Source organism: Phascolarctos cinereus, unplaced genomic scaffold (genome assembly GCF_003287225.1).
Source record: "Phascolarctos cinereus isolate Bilbo 61053 unplaced genomic scaffold, phaCin_HiC Scaffold_726;HRSCAF=1367, whole genome shotgun sequence".
NCBI classification, from domain to species: Eukaryota; Metazoa; Chordata; class Mammalia; order Diprotodontia; family Phascolarctidae; genus Phascolarctos; species Phascolarctos cinereus.
The window spans coordinates 185518159-185541538 of NW_027556098.1; the positions used below are offsets into that span (position 1 = coordinate 185518159).

The following is a 23380-nucleotide window of genomic DNA, read 5'->3' on the forward strand; positions in this document are numbered from 1 at the left end:
TGTCTTTGAAATTTGTTGTCTTGGGCCAAAGCCACTGTTGACCCACCCTAGTTACAGCTCTGCCTAGAAGTGAGATGATCTAGATTCCAGTACCCTCATACTAGCTACCTGACTCCCCATTTGTAGGCGTGTGGTTCATAATACCATAGAAGAAAATTTTTTTTAAAGTAAAGAAATACCTTCCCAAAATATTGATATCGATTCTCATTTAGGATCCTAAATCAACAGATCCTCCGTTCTAAGCAGTTCTTGCTGGGCCTTTTTCCTCTTATGCTTCCAAAGGTACCCCCAACACATGGTGAAGGAGAACAAGATGAAAACCTTCAGTTGGAGCAGCTAGGTGGCAGTGGATAGAGCACCAGCCCGGGAGGACAGTGCAGAAAGGGAAGAGTCAAGGTTGAAAATGTGGGTTACTAAAAGAATAAGGATGCCCTCTACAGAAGGAGGGGATTTAGGAAGTGAGTGGGATTTAGGGAAGGTAAGATATAATGAGTTCTGTTTTAGAAATGTGTTCCCTCAGGGGACATTGTTCATGTTGAGAGGAGGAGGAGGAGGAATGGTCCTAATATCTGTATCTGCTGAAGGAATTGTGATAAAGGCATTTTAAATCACTATCCAACTGCTAAATATTCAACTTAGATGGCTGTCTTCCTAGGTGATGTTATTGTAAAGATACATAATTAATAGATGTCACTAACAATATTGAAAAGCTGTCAGTTTACTAAATTGTGCTGCTTTGGGAGGGCTAGGACTTGTCTGGCTGAGCAGAGCTTATTCATGTCCTATAATAGGAGGCAGAGCATTTTTTTTAAATGGGGTAATGCTTAGTGTAAATAATATTAGTACAGAGCTCCTAATTCCTATGGGGTCCTTTTGACACTATCATTTATTTAATCAGGCTGGGCCCTTTTGCCCTTTTAGCAAATAAGTTCCTGTCCCAGAGGTAGTAAAGGCAGTTGTGGGCAAGGCAGAGGATCTCTGCTGGCCAGACCTGTGCTACAGTTCACTAATGGTCACTCATAGACCAGAGCACAGGCCAGGAAAAGATTAAACACCTTGCCCCTTATCATACCACCTTGGAAGAACTGAAAATTTACAGGTCCCTAGAAGTATCTCTGAAAACAGCTGTACAAATCGAAACTTGGGACGGTACATTCTCCACATTGGAAGCAGACCTCTACCTTAATAAAGAGTTTATAACTCAAATAATTGGCTGGGATCATGAGCAAACCTCGCAAGAAGTGTCAGACTATAGAATTTTTTTTGATAACAAAGAAGATCAAAACATATAACCAGAAAAAGACAATAAAGTCAAAGCTCCTACATCCAAAGCCTACAGGAAAAATATGAATCAGTCCCAGGCCTTGGAAGAGCTCAAAAAGGATTTTGAGAAGCAAGTAAGAGAAGTAGAGGAAAAACTGGGAAGAGAAATGAGAGTGATGCAAGAAAATCATGAAAAACAAGTCAGCAGCTTGCTAAAGGAGACCCAAAAAAAATACTGAAGAAAATAACACCTTAAAAAATAGCCTAACCCAAATGGCAAAAGAGGTCCAAAAAGCAAATGAGGAGAAGAATGCCCTAAAAAGCAAAATTGGCCAAATGGAAAAGGAAATCCAAAAGCTTCCTGAAGAAAATACTTCCTTAAAAATTAGAATAGAGCAATTGGAAGCTAGTGACTTTGTGAGAAATCAAGACACTGTAAAACAAATCCCAAAGAATGAAAAATTAGAAAACAATGTGAAATATCTCATTGGAAAAACAACTGACCTGGAAAATAGGTCCAGGAGAGATAATTTAAAAATTATTGGACTATCTGAAAGCCCTGATCAAAAAAAGAGTCTAGACATCATTTTTCAAGAAGTTATCAAGGAAAACTGCCCTGATATTTTAGAACCAGAGGGCAAAATAGAAATTGAAAGAATCCACCGATCTCCTTCTGAAAGAGATCTCCAAAGGAAAACTCCTAGGAATATTGTAGCCAAATTCCAGAGTTCCCAAGTCAAGGAGAAAATATTACAAGCAGTTCAAGTATTGTGGAAACACAATCAGGATAACACAAGATTTAGCAGCTTCTACATTAAGGGACCACAGGGCATGGAATATAATATTCCAGAGGGCAAAGGAGATAGGATTACAACCAAGAATCACCTACCCAGCAAAACTGAGTATAATCCTTCAGTGGAAAAAATGGTCATTCAGTGAAATAGAGGACTTTCAAGCATTCTTATGAAAAGACCAGAGCTGAATAGAAAATTTGACTTTCAAATACAAGACTCAAGTGGAACATGAAGAGGTAAACAGGAAAGAGAAATCATAAGAGACTTATTAAGGTTGAACTGTTTACATTCCTGCATGGAAAGATGATATTTATAACACGTGAGACCTTTGTCAGTATTAGGGTAGTTGGAGGGAAAAAATTATATGTATGTGTAGATAGATAGATAGATAGATAGATACATACATACATACATACATACATACATACATACATAGAGGGCACAGGGTGAGTTGAAGATGAAGGGTGTTATCTGGAGAATAAAATTAAGGGGTGAGAGAGATTATTCTGGAGAAGAGAAAGGGAGAGGTAGAATGGGGTAAATTATCTCACAAAAAAAAACAGAAAGAAAGGCTCTTACAGTGGAGGGGACAGGGGAAGGTGAGAGGGAATGAGTAATCTTATTCTCATAGGATTTGGCTTAAGGAGGGAATAACATACACACTCAATTGGGTATGGAAATCTGTCTTACCCTACAGGAAAATAGGGGAGAAGGGGACAAGAGAGCAGGGGAATGATAGAGAGGAGGGCAGATTGGGAAAGGGGGTAATCAGAAGCAAACACTTCTGAGGAGGGACAGGGTCAAAAGAAAGAATAGAATAAATGGGGGGCGGATAGGATTAAGGGAAATAGAGTTAGTTTTTCACATCATGACTACTATGGAAGTGTTTTGCATAACTGCACATGTATAACCTATATTGAGTTGCTTGCCTTTTCAATGAGGGTGGGTGGAGGAGGAAGGGAGAAAATTTGGAACCCAAAGTTTTAAAAACACATGTTTAAAAAAATATTTTCACATGCAACTGGGAAATAAGAAATACAGGAAATGGGGTACAGAAATCTATCCTGCCCTACAGGAAAATAGAAGGGGAAGGGGATAAGAGAAGGAGGGGAGAGATAGAAGGGAGGGCAGACTAGGGGAAGGGATATTCAGAATGCATGCCATCTTGGGGGGGAGGGGTGAGATGGGGTGAAAATTTGGAACTCAAAATCTTGTGGAAGTGAATGTTAAAAACTAAAAATTTTTTAAAAAATTTAAAAAGTACATTGTAAACCTTAAAGTGCTATATAAAAGCCATCATTACTATGAACAGGTTCTCTTCTCTCCTTCCTTCCCCTTTCTTTCTCCCTGTTTTCTTCACTCTTTGGTTTGGGTTTTTTTTCCCCCTTTTCCTTCTGTATTTATCATGGGCCTCCTCTTTCAATGAGATAGGCCAGGGCTCAAGTCCATTTGCATTAGATTTTTCCTCATTGGAGGAAATTGATTACTCCATGCTCTAGCAAGGGGTAATCTTTGTCTTCTGACTTCTAGCTTCGAGAAAGAAGACACATGGTTCCATATTCTTTTCAGGGAGATACCTAAAGGGAAAGTCTCCAGGAAGAAATTGACATGTAGGGGAGCCATCAGCACCTATATCATATGGCCTTCTTCCCAAAGTCTTTATCTCCCTATAAGGGCCTCTCCCTGAAGAGAATTTGAAACATATATCTTTTGTCTACATTTTGTCTCTTGAAGCTGGAAACCAGAAGAAAAGCTCTCTCTTCTCCCAGACTCAAGCAGACACATCATCAAATAATCAATCTCCAGTAGTGAGGAGAGTTTTGTGCAAGTGGCCTTGAGCACCTGATTCATAAGTATGAGAAATGGAGTGTCTTGAGTCCTGGTCAACATTTTAGTTACAGGACCTTGGCCTACTAATCTAGCACCAATTTCCTAATCTTTAATCCCTACCATGACTCCCTTTCAGAGTTTTTGTGAAGAAGACTATTTGTAAACTCTGATACCAGTATAGAATATGAATTATTCACAGGATCATAGATCAGAGCTAAAAGGAACCTTAGAAGTCATTTAGGCCAACCTCTTCATTTTATAGCTGAGGAAACAGAGGCCAAAGGTATTAGTTGACCTGCTCAAGGTCTTACAGGCAGACTTGCTTACAGGTAAACAGTTAGATGAGGAATTTGAACTCAGTAATATTTGCAAAGTATATTCATAGCATTTGCAAATATAAAGACTTTTTATTTAAGTATTCAATGTTCTTTCTGCAGAAATAATAATTTATAATGCTATGGCACCCCTAGAATGTCAAAAGATTGCAATGCAGTCCAAATTCTGTTCAATTTCAACAAACATTAAGCACCTTGTATATGCATGGGGGAAAGATTTTTTTTAAATGACAGTCGTGCTGCCTCTGTGGAGTGTACATGATTTGTGAGGTAAATTGAAGGATCAGATGCTTTTCTTCTCACCTCCCTTTCCTTCACGTTCTGATTTTAAAATAAAACCTAAAGGCATAAAAAAACATCCTACCAATGTGAATCCTATAGACATGTAGACTGGCTTACATCTTTTTAGCTAATATCATCCTTTGGGCAAATGATTTATTGAAGTAGGAGAACTGCAGTTTGCAGCATAACTTTAATATGCTGTTTTTCTTGTATCCAAATGGTTCCTGCAGTGGAATACTAACAACTCTTTCTGAGATTCTTTTGGGACAGCAGCATTGCATGTTGTAAGGACCACAGTTTGGGAGTCAGAGGACCTAAATTTTTGTGTAGCATGTGAGGTAGCTTAACCTTTCTAAGCCATCATTTCCTTATGAAGAAAACAATACTTATACTACATTTGTCATAGAATGACCACCGGAAAAGCACTTTCCATGAATGTTAACGTTCTAAACAAACATGAATAGTTATGATACTCTGATAGATTCTTACATGTTCTTACAATTTCTTGTTTAGTCATTTCAGTTGTGTCTGACTCTTTGTAACCCCATTTAGGATTTTCTTAGCAGAGATACTGGAGTGGTTTGTCGTTTCCTTCTCCAGCTCATTTTACAAATTAGGAAACTGAGGCAAATAGTGACTTGTCCAGGTTCTAGTAAGTGTCTAAGGCCAGATTTGAACTCAGAAAGATTAGTCTTCCTGACTCCAGGCTCGGTGCTCTCTGTACTGCACTACCTAGCCACCCTACAATGTTCGTACATTGTGTTGTACATTATTGAGGTTTGTTTGTTTCTTAAATGTCTTTGGTTCCATCTTGCTAGGCCTACAATGGCCATCATCAAGCCTTGGAAGTACTTCTGCAATCCCTTGTAGACCTGGATATCAGGGATGAAAAAGGCCGAACAGCTCTGGACCTAGCTGCCTTTAAAGGACATGCAGAATGTGTGGAAGCGCTTATCAATCAAGGAGCGTCCATCTTTGTGAAAGACAATGTAACCAAAAGAACCCCACTTCATGCCTCTGGTAGGTGCTACCTTTTCTTGGGAGAGAAAGGGAGGGACAGGATGGGTGAAGTTGTTTAATTAGTAGATAGGTTGGTTACCCTGGTTATATGGCACGTCTTGTGGTTGGCATAAGCATATTGTCACCTCCTTTTAACCCCAAAGGAATCAGTTTTCTTCCTCGGTTTGTTCAGATCTTTTCTCTTTCTGGCCATTTTTTTTTCACTTTCAGGTAGCAGTCATAAAAAGAAGAACAGTAAGGGAGGTGCCTAGTAAGGGATAATAATAATGCTCACTAGAATTCATTGAGTACTTTAAGTTTGCAAGGGACTTTGCAAATATAATTTCATTTTATCCTCACAATAACTCTGGAAAGTAGGTGCTAAGCTATCCCATTTTTATGATGGGGAAACTGAGGCTGACTGAGGTTGTCTGAGACTAGATTTGAATTCAGGTGTACCTTACTCCATGTATAGTACTTTACCCACTACAATACCTCAGGGGCAGTATGTGTGGCCTCAAAATGTCTGTATACCTAATGCTTAGTAGATAATGAAATTAATATGAGATATTAATACAAGGGAAGTATTATCAAGAAAATAATAATGTTGAGGCAGCTAGGTGCTCAGTGGGACAGGAGTCAGAAAGACCCAAGTTCAATTCAAGCCTCAGAGACTGACTAGCTGTGTGACCCTGAGCACATCACTTCCTCTGTTTGCCTTAAAGCACTGAAGAAGTAAATGGCAAAACACTCTACTATTTTTGCCAAGAAAACCCCATATAGTGTCACAAAAAAGTTGGACATGACGGAACAACTGAGCAAATGTGCTAATGCTTTACAAATATTTTCTCATTTGATCCTCACAACAATCCTGAGAGGTAGGTGCTATTATTATCCCCATTTTACACTTGAGGAAACTGAGGTGAATAGGATAAGTGACTTGCCCAAGGTCACACAGCTAGCAAGTGTCTGGGGTTGGATTTGAACTCAGGTTTTCCTAACTCTAGGCCCAGCACTCTTATGTACTGCACCACCTAGCTTCCTAGCTGAGTTTGTCAGGGTGCAAGAGGATATAAAATAGGATTAACAACTAAGCTACATTGATGGAAAGTAGGTTATGTTCAAAAGAAACAGAGCAATAGAAGGGGCCATGACATAGTACTGTCTATGAAGAGGATCATCTGTTTAGAAATTGCTGTGCCACAAAGGGAGGCATACTCCAAAGCATTTGGGTGAGGAAAAAAGGGAAAGAAACTGAAATGATATTGAGTAGAGAAGTATATTACAGCCCACCCTAGCCAAGTGAAGGAAGTAGATGATATATTCCTAATATAATTCCCAGAAGCAAAAATAACAGAAACAAGGGATTCCCACAACCTGGGTATCTTCTGGAAACCTAATTCTACTAAAAAAAAAGTAACTAATAAATTCTTGGTCTGCTTTGCTAATAGTTGCATCCCTGAGAAGGCTAGGAAGGTAATAAGGACTCTGGATCCAATTCTGAGCAATTCAATAATCATTTATTAAATACCTAGATGCAAAACAGTGAAGTGAAGCTCATTGGAGTCCTCACAGTCAATTCTTATACAAAAGATTTCTTTGTTAAGTAAGGCATTGAACTAGGGTGATCTCTAAGATATCTTAAAACTCCAAAGTCTAAAGGAAACCTAGAGTTCTATAGAAAGACTCTAAAAGACTTCTTATTTTTATTGTCACCTTTTTTATTATACCATATTCAAGTGTAAAAATATCCCTCCTTTCCCTTTCAGTAAGCTATCCAATATAACACAAGTTTTTTTTTAAGTGAAAAACAAACCTACTTCAACAAAACTTACCAACACATTTACCATGTCTGCCAGTATTTGCAATATTTCCCACCAATAATCCATCTTCCTCATCTCAGTGAAGGGAGGAGAATATTTTTCAACTCTTCTCTATGCCAAATTTGGTCATTATAATTATTCATTATTAGAAGGGAAACTTTTTATCCTCTGTTTCCCCAGGATTAATAATAAATATTGCCTCCCCTCAAAAAAACCCTCTTAAATTCTATATTTTTTAAACATTAAAATATGAAATATATTAAAAACTAATTTTGTAAGATAATCCAGTCATTAGACCAATCAGTGTGTCACCTTAAAACTTTAACTATCTAAAGTAACTTTTATTCTGATTTTTTAAACCACTCAATGGCAAAATAACCTACAAAACTACTTAATTACTGTGCTAAATAGTTAATAACTTTTCACCTTTTCTGGGTCTTGGTTTTCCTCATCCAGCTCTAAAGCACTGATCCTGTAACATTATTTTTGGAGGGTTTTTTTTTTTAATGTGGTTGCTAATTAGAATTTGAGAAATGAGGGGCAGGTTAAAAGAAAATGAAATGAAAGATCCTTTAACTTAACTACTCCATGAATGCAGGTTTCTTGGGCTAATAGAGTCTGACATATCTGCCTTTGATCTTAGCAGTCGGTATGCTTGACTCAAAAAATTAATTAAGAACCATAATGTCACATCAAAGATATAGAGCCAAAAGGGAACTTAGAACTCATCTAGAGATTGATATTATCTCATCCTTGTTATTTTACAAATAAGGAAACCAAGGATGCTAAGTTACTTTCTTAGTCATACAGATGGCAAGTGGTAGAGTCAGGATTTTAACTCACAGCCTCTGGCCCAAATCCAGCACATTTTCCACTTTACTCTGATGCCATGTATGGCAGAGCTGACACAACAACCCCAGCTTCCCCATTCACTTTCTTTCTTTTTTTCTGTTTTTTGCAAGGCAATTGGGGTTAAGTGACTTGCTCAGGGTCACACAGTAAGTGGCAAGTGTATGAGGCCCAATTTGAACTCAGGTCCTCCTAACTCCAGGGTCTGTGCTCTATCTACTGCTCCGCCTAGCTGCTCCTCCCCATTCCCTTTCAATGCATTCTTTCCCTAACACCATATTTACTTGTGGTGTCAGAAAAGTATATTGGGGGTACAGAGGTCAACATTCAAATGAAGGAAGTTGTTCAAAGGCTTTTATGAGTCTTACAACTTCAAAAATATTGTTTTCCTGCTGTTGCCTAACTAGTTAGGCCTTAAGGAATTCTTGTAGTATTTGATTACAGAACTTTCCAGATGGAATATGAAGGCTGTCTGAAATGTTGAGATGGAAAAACACCGGCCTCTCTTTCATCTCCTGTGTTACTTGATAAATTCTCATAGTGGGGAAGGAAGGTTAACATATGAACTCTTAGGTCCCTAATGCCATTAGGGTACTAGGTTTCAAAGCAGAAAGATGTTCAGATTTTGCCTCTGACATTGGCTGTATGGCTCTGGGTAAATTGTTTAACCCCAATAAGCCTTAGTTTCTTCGTATGTAAAATGAGGATAACAACCAGAGGGTTGTCGTGAGCATCAAGCAAGATGATTATATAAAGTACTTTCCGAATTTTAGCACGCAACATAAATGTCAATCGTTATTACTTCTGTTACTTCTTTCCTCCCCATGCCTTTCCGAAGCCTTCTTAGTATTTTAAAGTTAAGGTTTGTCTTCTTTTATTTCTTGTTGCTTATTGCTTATTCCTAAATCAGCCAATTCTACTTAGTCACCAAGTAAGTCAAAACAATTATCCATACAAAGGGGCTATTTTAAACATAGAAAACAAGCGTTTCGAACAGGTAAACATCCAAAACAATGTTTCCACACTTGTTTAGGCTGTGATCCAGGAGAGACCTCTAGTGGCCATGGGAATTCAATACACTGGGGCTTTCTTAGGTCCTACATCCTTAGCAGGACCAGGCTGTCATTTCATTCTGTTCAGAATTGCAGCCTGGGGCCTGCTTCAAACTGCTCTCTCAGCACCTCTTAAAATTCCCTTAGCATGGCAATTTTATGTTGCCAACTCTAGAGCCCCAGGATGGGAAGTAGGAGGCTTTGATAGGTGTTCTCAGAGCCCAGGGTTCTGGTACAGGTAAGTGACTGGAGGTCACCCTCTTTGAACAGTGCAGAATAGTAAAGACAGGGAGATAATGGCCTGCTCAAATGACCTGAAATAAAGTTGTATTTGATATAGCACAGCTAAAGAAAAATTAGGATTCTCTTTCCTTAAAGACAAGTGGAAAGGGGAAGTCTGTAGGAAGGACAAGACAGTTCTAGTCTGGTTGCCCCACAGCAGTAAGTGGACCTATTGGTACTGCCTGGAGGACCCAAGCAGCCCTTTTCAGCTTTGTACAGAAAATACAGACCCTACAGTAGTAGGAGTCTATTTTGTTCTCTACTACATTGGATACAAGTGACAGAATTATAGGTTTAAAAATTTTTTCCCTCACTCTTTTTACACAACATTCCTAGACCTATTATGATCATGAGTGGAGAAAGAATATCACATTAATGCAGGAGTAGAGAGCCCGTCAAAATATGCTATTCCTCTGTTTCTGTGAAGCCATCCCCTGAGCTACTTTAGCTGTCAGCCTTGTACTGACAGTTTTCTCCCTGGCATACATTAAGCCCTGTGGGTCTTTGAGATATTATTGAATCTTTCATCAGAGGTGCCTGGTTTAATACTACAATAAGAGTTCAAAAGGTCTATGATTTCATCATCATGGGTTATACCACACTTCCACCAATGCAAATTGTCATCCCTCTGACCCTCAGCAGATGGTTTTCTTAAGTTTTGCTTTAGCTAAAAATAAATAAATAAACAGTCCATCACCAGGCAGACAGCCTTGTGGCACCTTGCTTGGGGGGAGGGGGAAACAGAGTAGTGGCCTAAGGAGGGCTATACTTTAGCTACCCCTGGGGCAGTGAAAAGCTTCCCCAGAGCCTCTGACATCTAATGCCTTTGCAAATGAGCTCAATGTAAACTGCAGAGTCTTGGGATTTTAAATTGTTTTCAAAATGTGTGTTTTGCTCTTGTTAAGTTAATTTGAGCAGTGCCAATGAATGAGTTGATGATATTGTATATTGTCACCAAAGAACATGATAGGGTGAAATGAGTATCAGTGCAGAGCTGGCTTGTGATAAAATGGGCTGTAAAATCCACTTACAACTGGCCATTGGTATAGCCTAGGGATGGGGAACCTGTGTCCTCGAGGCCACATGTGGCCCTCTAGATCCTCAAGTGCGGCCCTTTGACTGAATCCAAACTGCACGGAACAAATCCTAATAAAAGAAATAAAAGATTGTGTCATGAAGTTTGGATTCAGCCAAAGGGCCACACTTGAGGATCTAGAGGGCCACAGGTTCCCCACCCCTGGTATAGCCTTTCCTTCCTTCTCTAGCTACATCTTTGCCTCCCTATATGAAAGCAAATATAGTTTGGGTTTTTTTTTTAATGCTATATAAGAAGACAGAAGATAATGGAGGTATTTAGGCTCTTAGAGGGTTTTTTTCTCCCTCCTTTCAGCCATAGGAGAAGGCAATAGGTCTTTCATAAGACTTTCAGTTCGGTTTTGTGAGGAATAGAATCAGCCTTAAAGCCAGGAAGACCTGAGTTGAAGGCCTGCTTCTGACAATACTGACCGTAAGCCTAGGTGAAGCACTTAACTTCTCAGTCCCTAGGAAATTCTTTAAGTTGCAGAGAAGGTGTCAGCCTACGTTGGTAGAGGAAATTTTCTCACTTGTGAGTTCCTGATGCCAATGCCATCCCAAGTCCAGTCCTTATCCCTATTCTTGCGTTACATAGTCCTCAGCAAATATATTTTAGGAAAATGGGAAAAGATACCCCGGTCCATTGCAGGAAAGAAATCATGCCTGAGGGCTTCCACTCACTATAAAGCACAAAGACACTAAGAGCTTGAGGGAACTGTAGTAACAATGTCTATGACAACAGCAACAACAATAATTGTTATCTTTTATACAGCATTTTAAAGTTCACGAAATGCTTTACATCTCATTTGATACAACAACTCTGTAAGATGAGTGCTATTATTATCCCCATTTTACAAATAAGGAAACTGAGGCTGAGGGAGCTTAAGTGACTTACCCAGGGACACACAGTTAACAAGCTTGTCTGAACTCAGTCACTAAACATTTATTAAGCTCCTATCTGCCAAGGACTGTACTAAGCACTGGCAATTCAAAGAAAGGGACAGTCCTGCTGTCAAGGAGCTCACAGTCTACAGGGGGTGGTAACATGCAAACGCATATGTACCAACAAGATCTATGAAAGAAAATTTGGAGATAATCAACAGAAGAAAGGCACTAGGATTAAGAGGGATTGTGAAAATTGCTTAAGAAGATGGGATTTTACCTGGAAATTGAAGGAAACCAGAGAAGCCAAGAGTCTGAGATGAAGAGGAAGAGCATTTGAGGCTTGAGGGACAGTCAATGAAAATATGTAGACCTGGGAGACCGAATGTTTTGAGTAAGAAACAAGGAGGGAGGCCAGTGGTATAGTATCTCAGAATATGTAGGATGGGAAAGGTATAAGTATAGGTAGACTAGAAAGGATGGATGGGAAGATGGAGCTGGTTATGAAGAGTTTTTGAACACAAGACGGTTTTATATTTGATCCTGGAGGTAATAGGGAGCCACTGGAGTTTAATGAAGATTACCTTCACAGCTGAGTAGAGGATGGACTAGAATGGGGAGGTATTTGTGACTGGCAGACCAGTAGGCTATTTCAGAAGTCCATGTGTGAGATGATGATGGCTTGTGCCAGGGTGGTGGCAGTGTTAGAGGAGAGAAGATATATGTGAGAGATGTTATCCATGTAAAACTGAAAGATCTTGGCAACAGATTGGATATGGAGGGTTATAGAGAGTAAGGAGTTCAGTACAACCTGGGTTGAGAGCCTGGGGAACTAGGAAGATGGTGATGCCTTCAACAGTAATAAAGATGTTAGTAAGGAGAGGATGGTTTGGGGGAAAAGATGATGAGTTGAGCTTTGAACATGTTGAGTTTAAGATGTCTATAGGACTACTAGTTATTAGATGATATATTAGAGATATAAGCCTGGAGGGCAAGAAAGAGGTTAGGGCTGGATAGAAAGATCTGAGAATCATAAGCATAGAGATTATAACTGGATTCATGGGAATTGATGAGATCACCAAGTGAAGTAGTACAGAGGGAGAAGAGAAGAGGGCCCAGGATAAAGCCTTGTGAGATATCCACAGCTAGCAGGTATGACCTGGATGATACTCCAGCAAAGAAGATTGAGGAGTGGTCAGAGAGGTAGGAGGAAAACCAGGGGAGCATAGTTTCATGAAAATCTAGAGAGAACAGAATATAAGGACAAGTAGAATAACAAGAATAACAAGGACAATCATCAGTGTCCAGGGCTGCATTGCAAGAAGGATACGGTTTGAGAAAAGGCCATTAGATTTGATCATTAAGAGACTGTTAGTAACTTTGGGGAGAGCATTTTCAGTCGAATGATGAAATCAGAAGCCAAACTGTAGAGAGTGAGAGAGAGTGAGGGGAAATGAAGTGGAGTCACCCATTGTAGACAGTCTTCTCCAAGGGTTGAGCCAAAAAGGGAGCAGAGAGACAGAACAATAGCTAGCAAAGATGGATGAATCAAGTGAGGGTGTTTTGAAGATAGAGGAGGTATGTGCATGTTTGTAGACTGTAAGGAGGCAGCCTGTAGCCACGGAGAGATTGAATTTAGTCTTTTCAGGTCTTCCTGACTGCAGGACCAACACTGTCCACTTCCCCACTCTGCTGCTCTAACAGAAGTAGCAGCGGCAACCCCAGTGGCTATCTGGGAGCATGGAGTTCCTCTCTCCCACAATCTCTCTGCACTTAGAGGTGTACCCTACCCAATTTGAGGGATTCTTATGCTTATCATACTTCTTCTATAAGGTGTCCACGTGTCTGATTTGACCATCATCAGATCAGATATTAATTTAAGTGCAGTCTAGTTTGGGTCTCCTCTTTTGATCAGGCACCAGGGGACAGTGAAAACAGGATAATTATATTAAGTCCAGGAACCTAAGTGGCGTAGTAATGAGAGGAGTGGGGGAATTGTGGAAAGATATGGCCTTTCCCAGAAGAGAACATCAGAGGAGAGTTAAGGAATGTATGTGATAGAGACCAAAGAAAGAACTTATTCAAATCCAGCAACCCAACAAAAATGGTACACTCCTAAGAATCCAGTCAACCTGGGGCATAAAGAAAAATGGGTCAATATAGTATGTGCTAAGAAACAGTCTTGGTAGGATGAATTGAGAAGACACACAAGTCAGAAACTGTTGGGAAGGAGTCTGCTTTTAGAAGTGTTCAAATAAATCTCATGACAGAGGAAGGATATTGTGTGTATGTTGTAGAGGGGGATCATTGTGCAATAATAGAGTGCTGAATTTAGAGTCAGGAAGACCCAGATTCAAATTCTGCCTCAGATACTTAGTAGTTGTGTAACTTTGGGTAAGTCAGTTTCCTCATCTGCAAAGCAAAGGTAATAATAGTTCTTACCTCCCAGAATTGTTGTGAGAATCACCTAGATTAAATATACAAAGCTCTATGTGAAGCAAGTGGTTGTAATTGTTGCTAGTAATAATGTTGGTCTTCTGAAAGAATGTTCATTTTAATTTTTTTCAGTCATTAATGGTCACACACTGTGTTTACGACTGTTACTAGAAATTGCAGACAACCCAGAAATTGTCGATGTGACAGATGCCAAAGGACAGTAAGTGACATGCTCTCCACTCCACGGTTTGTGACATGTCAGTGGTAACTGCCATTATTGTTTGTTGCTAAAGAGAGTCCTAGGATGAGGATTGGTGTACCCTAGGTTTGAGGTGAAGAGTACACATACTTGGAAGAACGACCTGGGTGAAAGCTGAGGGGTAGAAGCCGCCTCTGTGCTGCTGCCTTCCCCCGTTTTGCTTTCTTTTCATCCCCTCAAGCTTCTATTAATCCATTCTTAGAACCATTAAACAAGAGTCTAGCATGACTATTATCCTTAGTATTTGCATGATGCTTTTATTTTTTCAAAATGCCTTCCATCTACTACTTTAGCTGTTTTTCTCCCTCATCACAATATTCTTGTGTGGAAGGAAGATATTTTTATGCCTGTTTTACAGATGGGAAAACTGCACCACCAAGAGTGAGTGACTCATAATTAGTTAGTGGTGGAATAAATATTCAATTCTGGCTTCAGATGCTTGGTCTCCCTCCCAATCAACTGCTCTTTCCTAGGCTACCCTGCCTCCTCATATCAACCAGGGCTTCTTCCAAAACAATTCCAAAGAGATAGTTATCATTTTAAAGTTGTAGAAAAGAAATGTAAACCCTTCTTCTTTGTCCTCTCAAGTACGTTCATTTCTTTGTAACTATTTGACTTTCCATGAACCCTGACACTCACATTTTCAGGGATGATAGTTGGCCATGGTACAGTATGTATCAGTGTTACCATGCCATGCAATTAATGAGCCCTTAATAACTATGAACTGATTCTGAAGATGATGGAGACAGCATATGTCCTTTGGCACAGACCAGATTAATACAACATACCCTTGCTGGCTTCTCCACCTCCTCCTCATATGCACTTGCTTTAAAGTAGGTGTCCTTCCTGCTCAGAGACAAGCAGACTGTATCTTTATAGCATTTGGCACATTGTGGACATGTAGAAAATATTAAGGGGGGCAAAAGCAGTGTCTTCCCCCTGGGAAATGATTAATGGTTTTTATCTGGTTATTAATACCTTAATTTGTTCCTCTCTTCTAGAACCCCACTGATGCTGGCTGTTGCCTATGGACATATTGATGCTGTTTCTTTGTTACTTGAAAAAGAAGCAAATGTAGATGCTGTTGACCTCATGGGATGCACAGCTTTACACAGAGGGGTGACTGAATTCTTCCTGAGCTTTACACAAACATTTTTACTATTTTTTAAATGAATGTTTAATGTAGAAATTTTTAAATGACATATTATCCTAATAGCCAAAAGGAAATTTATCCTTCCAGAGATGAAAGTAATGACAGTTATATTTAGATTAATTCAACAAGTATTTATTAAGTGAATATTATTATGACTATGCCAGCTGCTGAGAGAGAAATAAGTTTTGTCTTTCTTCAAGGGGGAAGTAAGGCAGATGGGTGTGATTCTGCTTTTAATTACAATGTATTATACATACATACATGTACATGTATACACATATATATGTGTGTATATGTAAATACACATACACACACACACACACACACACAACACACACACACACATATCTCCCTTCGTTTTACAAATGAGGAAACCAAGAGCCAGAGAGGTGAGGTGATTTGCCCAAGGTCACACAGGTAGCAAGTGGTTGAGCTGGGATTCAAACACAGGCCTTCCAACTCCAAATCCTGCCCTGAGCACCTTGAAGAAAGCTAAGTGCTTTCCATCAAAGGATACTTCCAACTGAATGGTTGAGGCAGTGGTTTTCCTGAATGCTTCTGTTATGACCTTCCAGTTACAAATCATGCTTCAGTTCTGCCCATTCCTCTTTTCTGAGTTATTGCAGGGAATGCTTTACTTGAGGCCTGGATAAGTAGATGTGCATGTGCTCATCCTATGAGCCTGGTTATTCTTCCTCAAGGGCACTAACTCTTGGATTTTCTACCTCATGTTCTTGCCACCATCTTAGGCTCTGAGCTTTCTATCATTTTTAAAACCTCTTTGCTTGTGTTTAATCTTTCTGCATTAGATCATGACCGGGCATGAGGAATGTGTCCAAATGCTGTTGGAACAGGAAGTCTCCATTCTGTGTAGGGATTTCCGAGGAAGGACCCCCCTGCACTTCGCAGCAGCTCGCGGCCATGCCACGTGGCTGAGTGAGTTATTGCAGATGGCACTTTCAGAGGAAGACTGCTGTTTCAAAGATAACCAAGGTTACACTCCATTGCACTGGGCTTGTTACAACGGTAAGTTTTTCATCTGTATCTGGAGGACACAGCATTGTTGATGGTCCCAGGCATGTTACATGTTGGGACCATTATGATCTTGAAATAAGCTGTGAAAAATGTTCTAGTAACATGAACTAGACTGTAAAACCACGCATGTGAATTCTGACTTGAGTAAAGGTCCTTCAGGTCAGCTAAGTTGAAAAGTTAACAAGAAGACAATTGGGGCTAGCAAGGAGAGCAGTGATAGGTTTAGCTTGCCATAGTTCTGAGATTACCTATGTCCATTCCCAGATAATGAAACTGTTTTCTTTTAGTCCCATCACTTCTTCACTACTTCAGTGGTCCTTGATTTCACTGGTCTGAGTTCTCTCTCCTCTCCACTGATACAGATGGCAATGCCTACATGTTCCTATAACCAAAATAATTCATCAACTTGTGGCCAACCTTTTGGGATGACCTCTTTCAAACTTATTAGCCTCAAATAGTTATTAACTGTGTGACTGTAGGCAAGTCGCTTAACTCTCTGTCTTAGTTTTCTGGTCTGTAAAATGATAATAATAATAGCACCTACATGGCAGTGTTGTTACAAGGATCAAATGAAATAATACTTGTAAAATTCTTTATAAACTTTAAAGCACATTACATTTGTTAGTTCTTCTTCTTCATCGTCATCCTTGAAGACAGACTGTTGCTAGGTGTGTACCTGAAGCTTTTCCAGTTTGCTAGGTCCTTTGATAATCCACATCTATAGCACAAAGAGACATCAAAGAGGTCGTTAGTGGAAATTCATCACTTCTTATACTTGGGAGAAAAAAAACAACATCATAAATCTGTTATTAAACTAGTTATTAAAATTGTCTCAGAAACGCTTTGAGATCCAAACTAGATTAGTTAAGATCAGAGTTAGAATTTGGACTGCCACTAATTTTATGCCGATGTTGATCTTAGGAAGGACCTGCATTGATCTGTATGAATTTGGTCAATATATTTACAAAGTAACTTTTCCCCTTTTGTTCTAATTCTAAACCAATCCTATTCCATAGAAGTTGACCCCTGTAACCAGAAAATTCACTTAGAATCCAGAAGCCACTATGGTTTTGCTATGACATAGATGATAGGTATTAGCTACACAACAGTGAGTGAATTATCTGTGGCGGTCTGTCTGCTTTCCCTGTGGGACCCAGGCAGATTTCTTCTGAAAGGTCAAGAAAAGTAGTCTCAATCTCTGGAAGAGAAGTTATGGTGAGAACATGTGTGTTTGAGAAAGCATGTAAAGTAGCCTACATTCTGCAATCAAAAATGGAATCACAGAATCTCAGATTTAGAAGACAAGCTACACTTATCTGAATTGTCGGTCACCACAATAACATCCTCAAAAAATGGTCATCAAATCACTGTTCAAACATTTCCATCAACCTATTACCTCCAAAGGCCTCCTGTATCTTCTTTTTTTTTTTTTATTTGAGGGAGCTAGGTCTTACTACACACCTAGAACACTGGACCTGGATTCAGGAAGACCTGAGTTTAATTTCTGCCCCGGACACTTACTAGCTACGTGACCCTGGGCAAGTCACTTAGCTTCTGTCTGCCTCAATTATCTCATTTGCAAAATGGGGGTAATAGTTGTACCTATCTCCCAGGGTTATTGTCAAAATAAAATTAGGTAATATTTGTAAAGTGCTTTGCAAACCTTAGATTGTTACATAAATTTCAGCTTTATTATTATTACCTCAACTCATTAGAAAGTTCCTCCTTTTGTTGAGACAAAACTTGCTTCTCTTTAATTTATTTTTTATTTTATTTTTACTCTGAATTTAAATATTCAAAAAAGCATTTCCATACACACAGCAGAACACAAAAAGGGGCTTTTTTATGAAAGTGAATCTCCATTTTTCACAAATTTTTTTCCAAAACTGCCCTGCTTGTTTTGTTGCCTTCTGAAGTTCCTTTTTTTCTTCTCTGTGCATTTTTTAAAAATGTTTCAGTGGTCCTTTTTTATCATTATTATTAATCCTTACCCTGCTGAACTCCCCAAACATGAACTGAGTGAAAAGAAAGGGGGGAAAACTCTTGCAACAAATAAGTCAAACAAAAGAAATCCACCCAGTTGGCTACATCCAAAAAGTATGTCTCTTCACCTTTTGTACATCATTTCTCTACTAGGAGGTTGGTATCATGCTATCATGCTTCATCATAGGTCCTCTGGAGACATGGATGGTCATGCTCTGATCAGCATTCTCAAGTCTTTCCAAGTATTACCCAGGATTCTCTGAAATCATCTCTTTCAACATTCCTTAAGGCATAATAATTTCCTTTAAATTCATATACCACAATTTGTTCAGCCATTACCCAATTGTCTGAGGCCCTCAGACAATTTAAGGCACTCTCTTAAATTCTAATTCTTTCCCTCACTTTTAATCCTCCCTCTTAGGATGAGGGAGTTTGTTTTGCTTGCAGCTATTAATTCCTTGGTTTTATCTTTTCTCTAGAGCAGGGGTTTGCAAATTATGGCTCAAGGGCCAAACTCTGTGGTGAGTTAAGGATGATTTGTATATTTTTTAAAGCAATTAAACTTAATTTAAAAATATAAAAACCATTCTTAGCTCCTGGGTTATACAAAAACAGATGGATTACCCTATAAGCCATAGTTTGCTGAGCCCTGCAAACTTCTCTTTCCCCTATCTCCATTTGTATCCCTATTGGGTTGATATATTTCTGCACCAAACTGTATGTATGTGTACTGGAGATATGCTCAACTCTCTTTTGTCCATTTTAGATAAGAATTTGTTTCATCTGGTTGCCACTCCTCCATCTCTCCTTCCTATGTGTTCGTATATTCTTCTTGTCATGCACCCTAATTATGAGAACTAGCAAGTTCAACTGCTAACTACTTTAACATATTTCTCTTTTTACTCTGCTTTCTCTTTTCCATCTTAAAATCCTCAGAACAGAACCATTCCTTCCCAGGACCTCTGTTTTTCTCATTTGACTTCTTCAATACCTTTTGAAGACATTAAGCTCTGAAGGGACACTTGTTTCTTCTCACCCCATTAGTGTTGTCATACAACTCTTTCCAGTTGCACAAATACGTTTACTTTCTTGGTTTCTCTGGATTTGTGTTTGTGTTTCAGAGTTCCTATTCAGCTTTGGTCTTTTCATCAAGAATATTTGGAAGTTATCTAGTCTGTTAAAGGTCCAATGTTTTTTTTCCTTTGTAGACTTATACTTAGTATTAAAAGGTAAGTTATTCTTAATTGTAAGCATATTTCTTTTGTCTTTTAGAATATCCTATTCCATGATCTCTTCTGGTGTTTAGTAGAAGCTGCAAAATCTTGTGTGGTACCAACTGCAATTCCTTGGTACTTTTGAACTGCTTCTTTCTGGATGCCTGTAGTATTGGTTCTTTGATGTGGAAACTCTAGATTTTGGCTGTGACTTTCCTAAAATTTTGGTATTCCTTTCAAAAGATCAGTAGATTCTTTATCTTTTCTTTGTCCTTTGGCCCTCATAGATCTCAGCAGGTTTTATTAATGAACTTTTAAAATATAGTATCCCTTTCTATCAGCTGATTGCTTTATTTATCATATCACTCTTTCATTAATCTTCAATCTCTCAGTTGTGTCCATCTCCTTGTGACGCCATTTGGGGTTTTCTTGGCAGAGATGCTAAAGTGGTTTGCCAACTTATTTTATAGATTCAGAACTGAGGTAAACAGGGTTAAGTGACTTGGCCAGGGTCACATAGCTAGTAAGTGTCTGAGTCTAGATTTGAACACACAAAGATGAGTCTTTCTGACTCCAGGCCCAGCACTCTATCCACTGAGCCACCTAGCTACCCCATCTATTGACTACTTTCCTACTACCTACAAGCATGCCCATGTCTCTCTCATCCTCAAAAAACCTGTCTAAACCTGCTAACTATTATCTTATATTTCTCCTCTCTTTCATGGCTAAAAATGAAGTCTCGAGTGTCTCCACTTCCTTTCCTCTCACTTTCTTCTTAACTCTCTATAGTCTGGATTCTGACCTTATCAATCGAAAAAACTCTCTCCAGAATTATCAGTAATCTCTCAGTTGCCAGATCTAATGGCCTTTTCCTAATGCTCATTGTTCTTGACCTCTGCGCAGTCTTTCACGCTGCTGTCCCTCATCCCGATATTCTTTTCTATAGATTTTTGTGGTAATGCTCGCTCCTGATGCTCCTCCTATGCATCTGAATACTCCAAATCCTGCATTCTTTCTACCTCACCCCTCTGACTCCCTGTGATTATACTTTTTAAAAAATATAATTTATTTTCCCCCCAACTAGATGTAAAAACAATTTTTAACATTTTTTAAAAGTTTTGAGTTCCAAATGCCGTCCTTCCCTTTTTTTCTTCCCCTGTACCTGAAACATTAAGTCATCTGATCTAGGCTTTATATGTGCAATCATGTACAATATTTTTCCATATTAGTCATTTTGTGGAAGAAAACTCAAACCAAAAGAAAAGAAAAGAAAAGAAAGACAGAAAGAAAGAGAAAAATAGTATGCTTTGGGCTGTATTCAGACCTCATGAGTTCATTCTCAGGAGTCTTTTGGGATTATCTTGGATCGTTGTATTGCTGACAATAGCTAAACCATTCACAGATGATCATTGTACAATATTGCTTTTACTGTGTACAATGGTTCTGCTCACTTCACTATGAATCATGTAAGTCCAGGTTTTTCAAAATCATCTTGCTCATCATTTTTATGCCACAATAGTATTCCATCATAATCATATACTGTGGTTATATTTTTAAAGCATTTTAGCATCAATATAATGAAAAAATTTGATTTGGCTGGTATAAATAACCAAAACTCTTTTTCCCTCCTCCCTTAAAATGTAAGCTCATTGAGGACAAAGACTATTTGGTTTTAGTCTTTTTAATCCCCAGCACTTCATACAATGCATGACACATACTAGGCACTTAATAAATACACGTTGATTGATGCAAAAATGAAGCTACTTTTCTAGGAGATCAAATTATACAAACCTTGTTTTAATTTTGTTCTGAGAGTTTCAAAACATCTCTGAGCAGAATTAATAGCATTTTAACTTTTAGGTTTTTTATTTCACAGAGAATATTTACAGTCAGTCCAACAGTAAGAACTATGAACTAAAATTCAGTATTTATGTATTCAGGGTTTTTTATGGTTTTAGAAGATACTTAACAACTCTAGACATTGTAACTGAAAGCATTTGATTCTTTGCAGGGAATGAAAACTGTATAGAGGTACTTTTGGAACAAAAATGTTTTCGCAAATTTAATGGTAATCCCTTCACTCCATTGCACTGTGCTGTGTGAGTATAAATGTTAGATGTTAATATAATTGTTGTTTTGTTATTTTAAGGTATATGAGGGAAATTGACTTATTGCAGTTAGGAGAGGAGGCCATCTTTAACATGACCTGTTGTATATTACAGTCTATGGCTAAAAACAGATAAGTTTATGTTGTTGGTATACATAATCTAAATTGTAGAAATCAAGTGGGCAAACTGAAATATATCCCTTTTAAGTGACTATTTAGAGGATGTCCCAAAAGTCTTAGTGCATTTTTAAAACTATTAAAATGCAAAACTGTATTGAGGCACTTTTGAGTCAACTCCTATGTTAAGGAGTTGACGTGTATGTATGTGTTATCTCTTCTATTAAAAATGTGAGCTTCTTGAAGGCAGAACTTGTTCCAGCTTTGTATTTGTAACCCAAGTGCCTAGCACAGTGCTCAGTATTTAGTAGGTGCTTAATCAGTGCTTGTTAATGTATTGATTGATGAGTTACCCTTCTGCATTGGTGGAGGGAGTTTCACATTGATGAATTCAGGATCATAGATCTAGAGCCTAAAGGAAATTTGGAGATCCATTTAGTCTGATCTCTTTATTTTATAGATGAGGAAACAGACCCAGAGAGTTTACATGACTAGTCCAACTGACAAGTCATGGCAGAGACGATTTAAACATAGGTCCTCTGTCTCCAAATCTGCTACTCTTTCCACTATAACACAGATTCCCTAACCCTCCAAAAAGGCAAAACTGAAATTACGCATAAATGTTCTGAATTCTGCAGTGAATGGGGGAAACATAGGCATTTTAAGAGGCAAAGCATATTTCATTTTGAATCAAATCAGCAAGTATTTGTTAACTACCTACAATTTATCATGTACTGTTCTGCGTATATAAAGAAAGGCAGAAAAAAAAACAGCCTCCACTCTCAAAGAACCCAAAAGTCTAATGGAAGAGATAACGTGCAAACAATTATGTAAAAACAAGATATGTACTTTGAAGATTTTACCAGGCAATTTTTGGAGATAATACCGGTCAAAAGACATTAGTATTATGGGGATCAGGAAGGGCTTCATGCAGTAGGGATTTTAACTGAGACCTGAAAGAAGCTAAGGAAGCAAGAAGAGAAGATGAAGAAAGAGAATTCCAGGCATGGGGAACAGCAGTGAAAATGCCTAGGATTGGGAGATGGGGTGTCTTGTGCAAGGAACAACAAGGAGGCCAGTGTTACTAGATCACAGAGTATGTGGAGGGGAATAAGGTGTAAGAAGACTAGAAAGGCAGGAAGGGGTGATATTATGAAAGGTTTTAAAAGTAAACAAGGATTTTTAAAATTTTATTCTTGAGGCAGTAGGCACCCATTGGAGTTTATTGAATAAGCGGATGATATGAATCAGACTTGAACTCATCTGATTCTTTGCAAATAATGAAACCTTATAGAGGTACTTTTGAAACAATTTTTTTTTGCCAATTTAAAGGTAATGATAAAATGTTTCTATTTTAGAATTAATGACCATGAAAATTGTGCATCACTGCTTATTGGGGCCATAGACCCCAGCATTGTCCATTGTAGAGATGACAAGGGACGGTAAGTAGCTCTTCTTTGTGTCTTAATGAATCCTAGTCTCTCTTTTCAGAGCATCACAGTAGTTATTTAGTCTAAATTCATGACCAAAACAATTGACATGGCTTAATTTTCAAAGCACTTGAATCAATCGTTATCTTAAATTTAATCTTATCTTTTTCTTAATATTATT

At 38.5% G+C, this 23380-nt stretch overlaps 1 protein-coding gene across 1 annotated transcript in view; it reads left to right on the forward strand.

The window, feature by feature from the left end:
• The window catches only part of ANKRD44 (ankyrin repeat domain 44), a 366840-nt gene that overhangs the window by 325787 nt on the left and 17673 nt on the right, over positions 1 to 23380 (forward strand). The window contains 6 exon segments of the mRNA XM_020993541.2: positions 5323 to 5524; positions 14034 to 14121; positions 15162 to 15279; positions 16123 to 16339; positions 21557 to 21644; positions 23128 to 23211. Coding sequence (XP_020849200.1) covers positions 5323 to 5524; positions 14034 to 14121; positions 15162 to 15279; positions 16123 to 16339; positions 21557 to 21644; positions 23128 to 23211 — 797 coding nt within the window.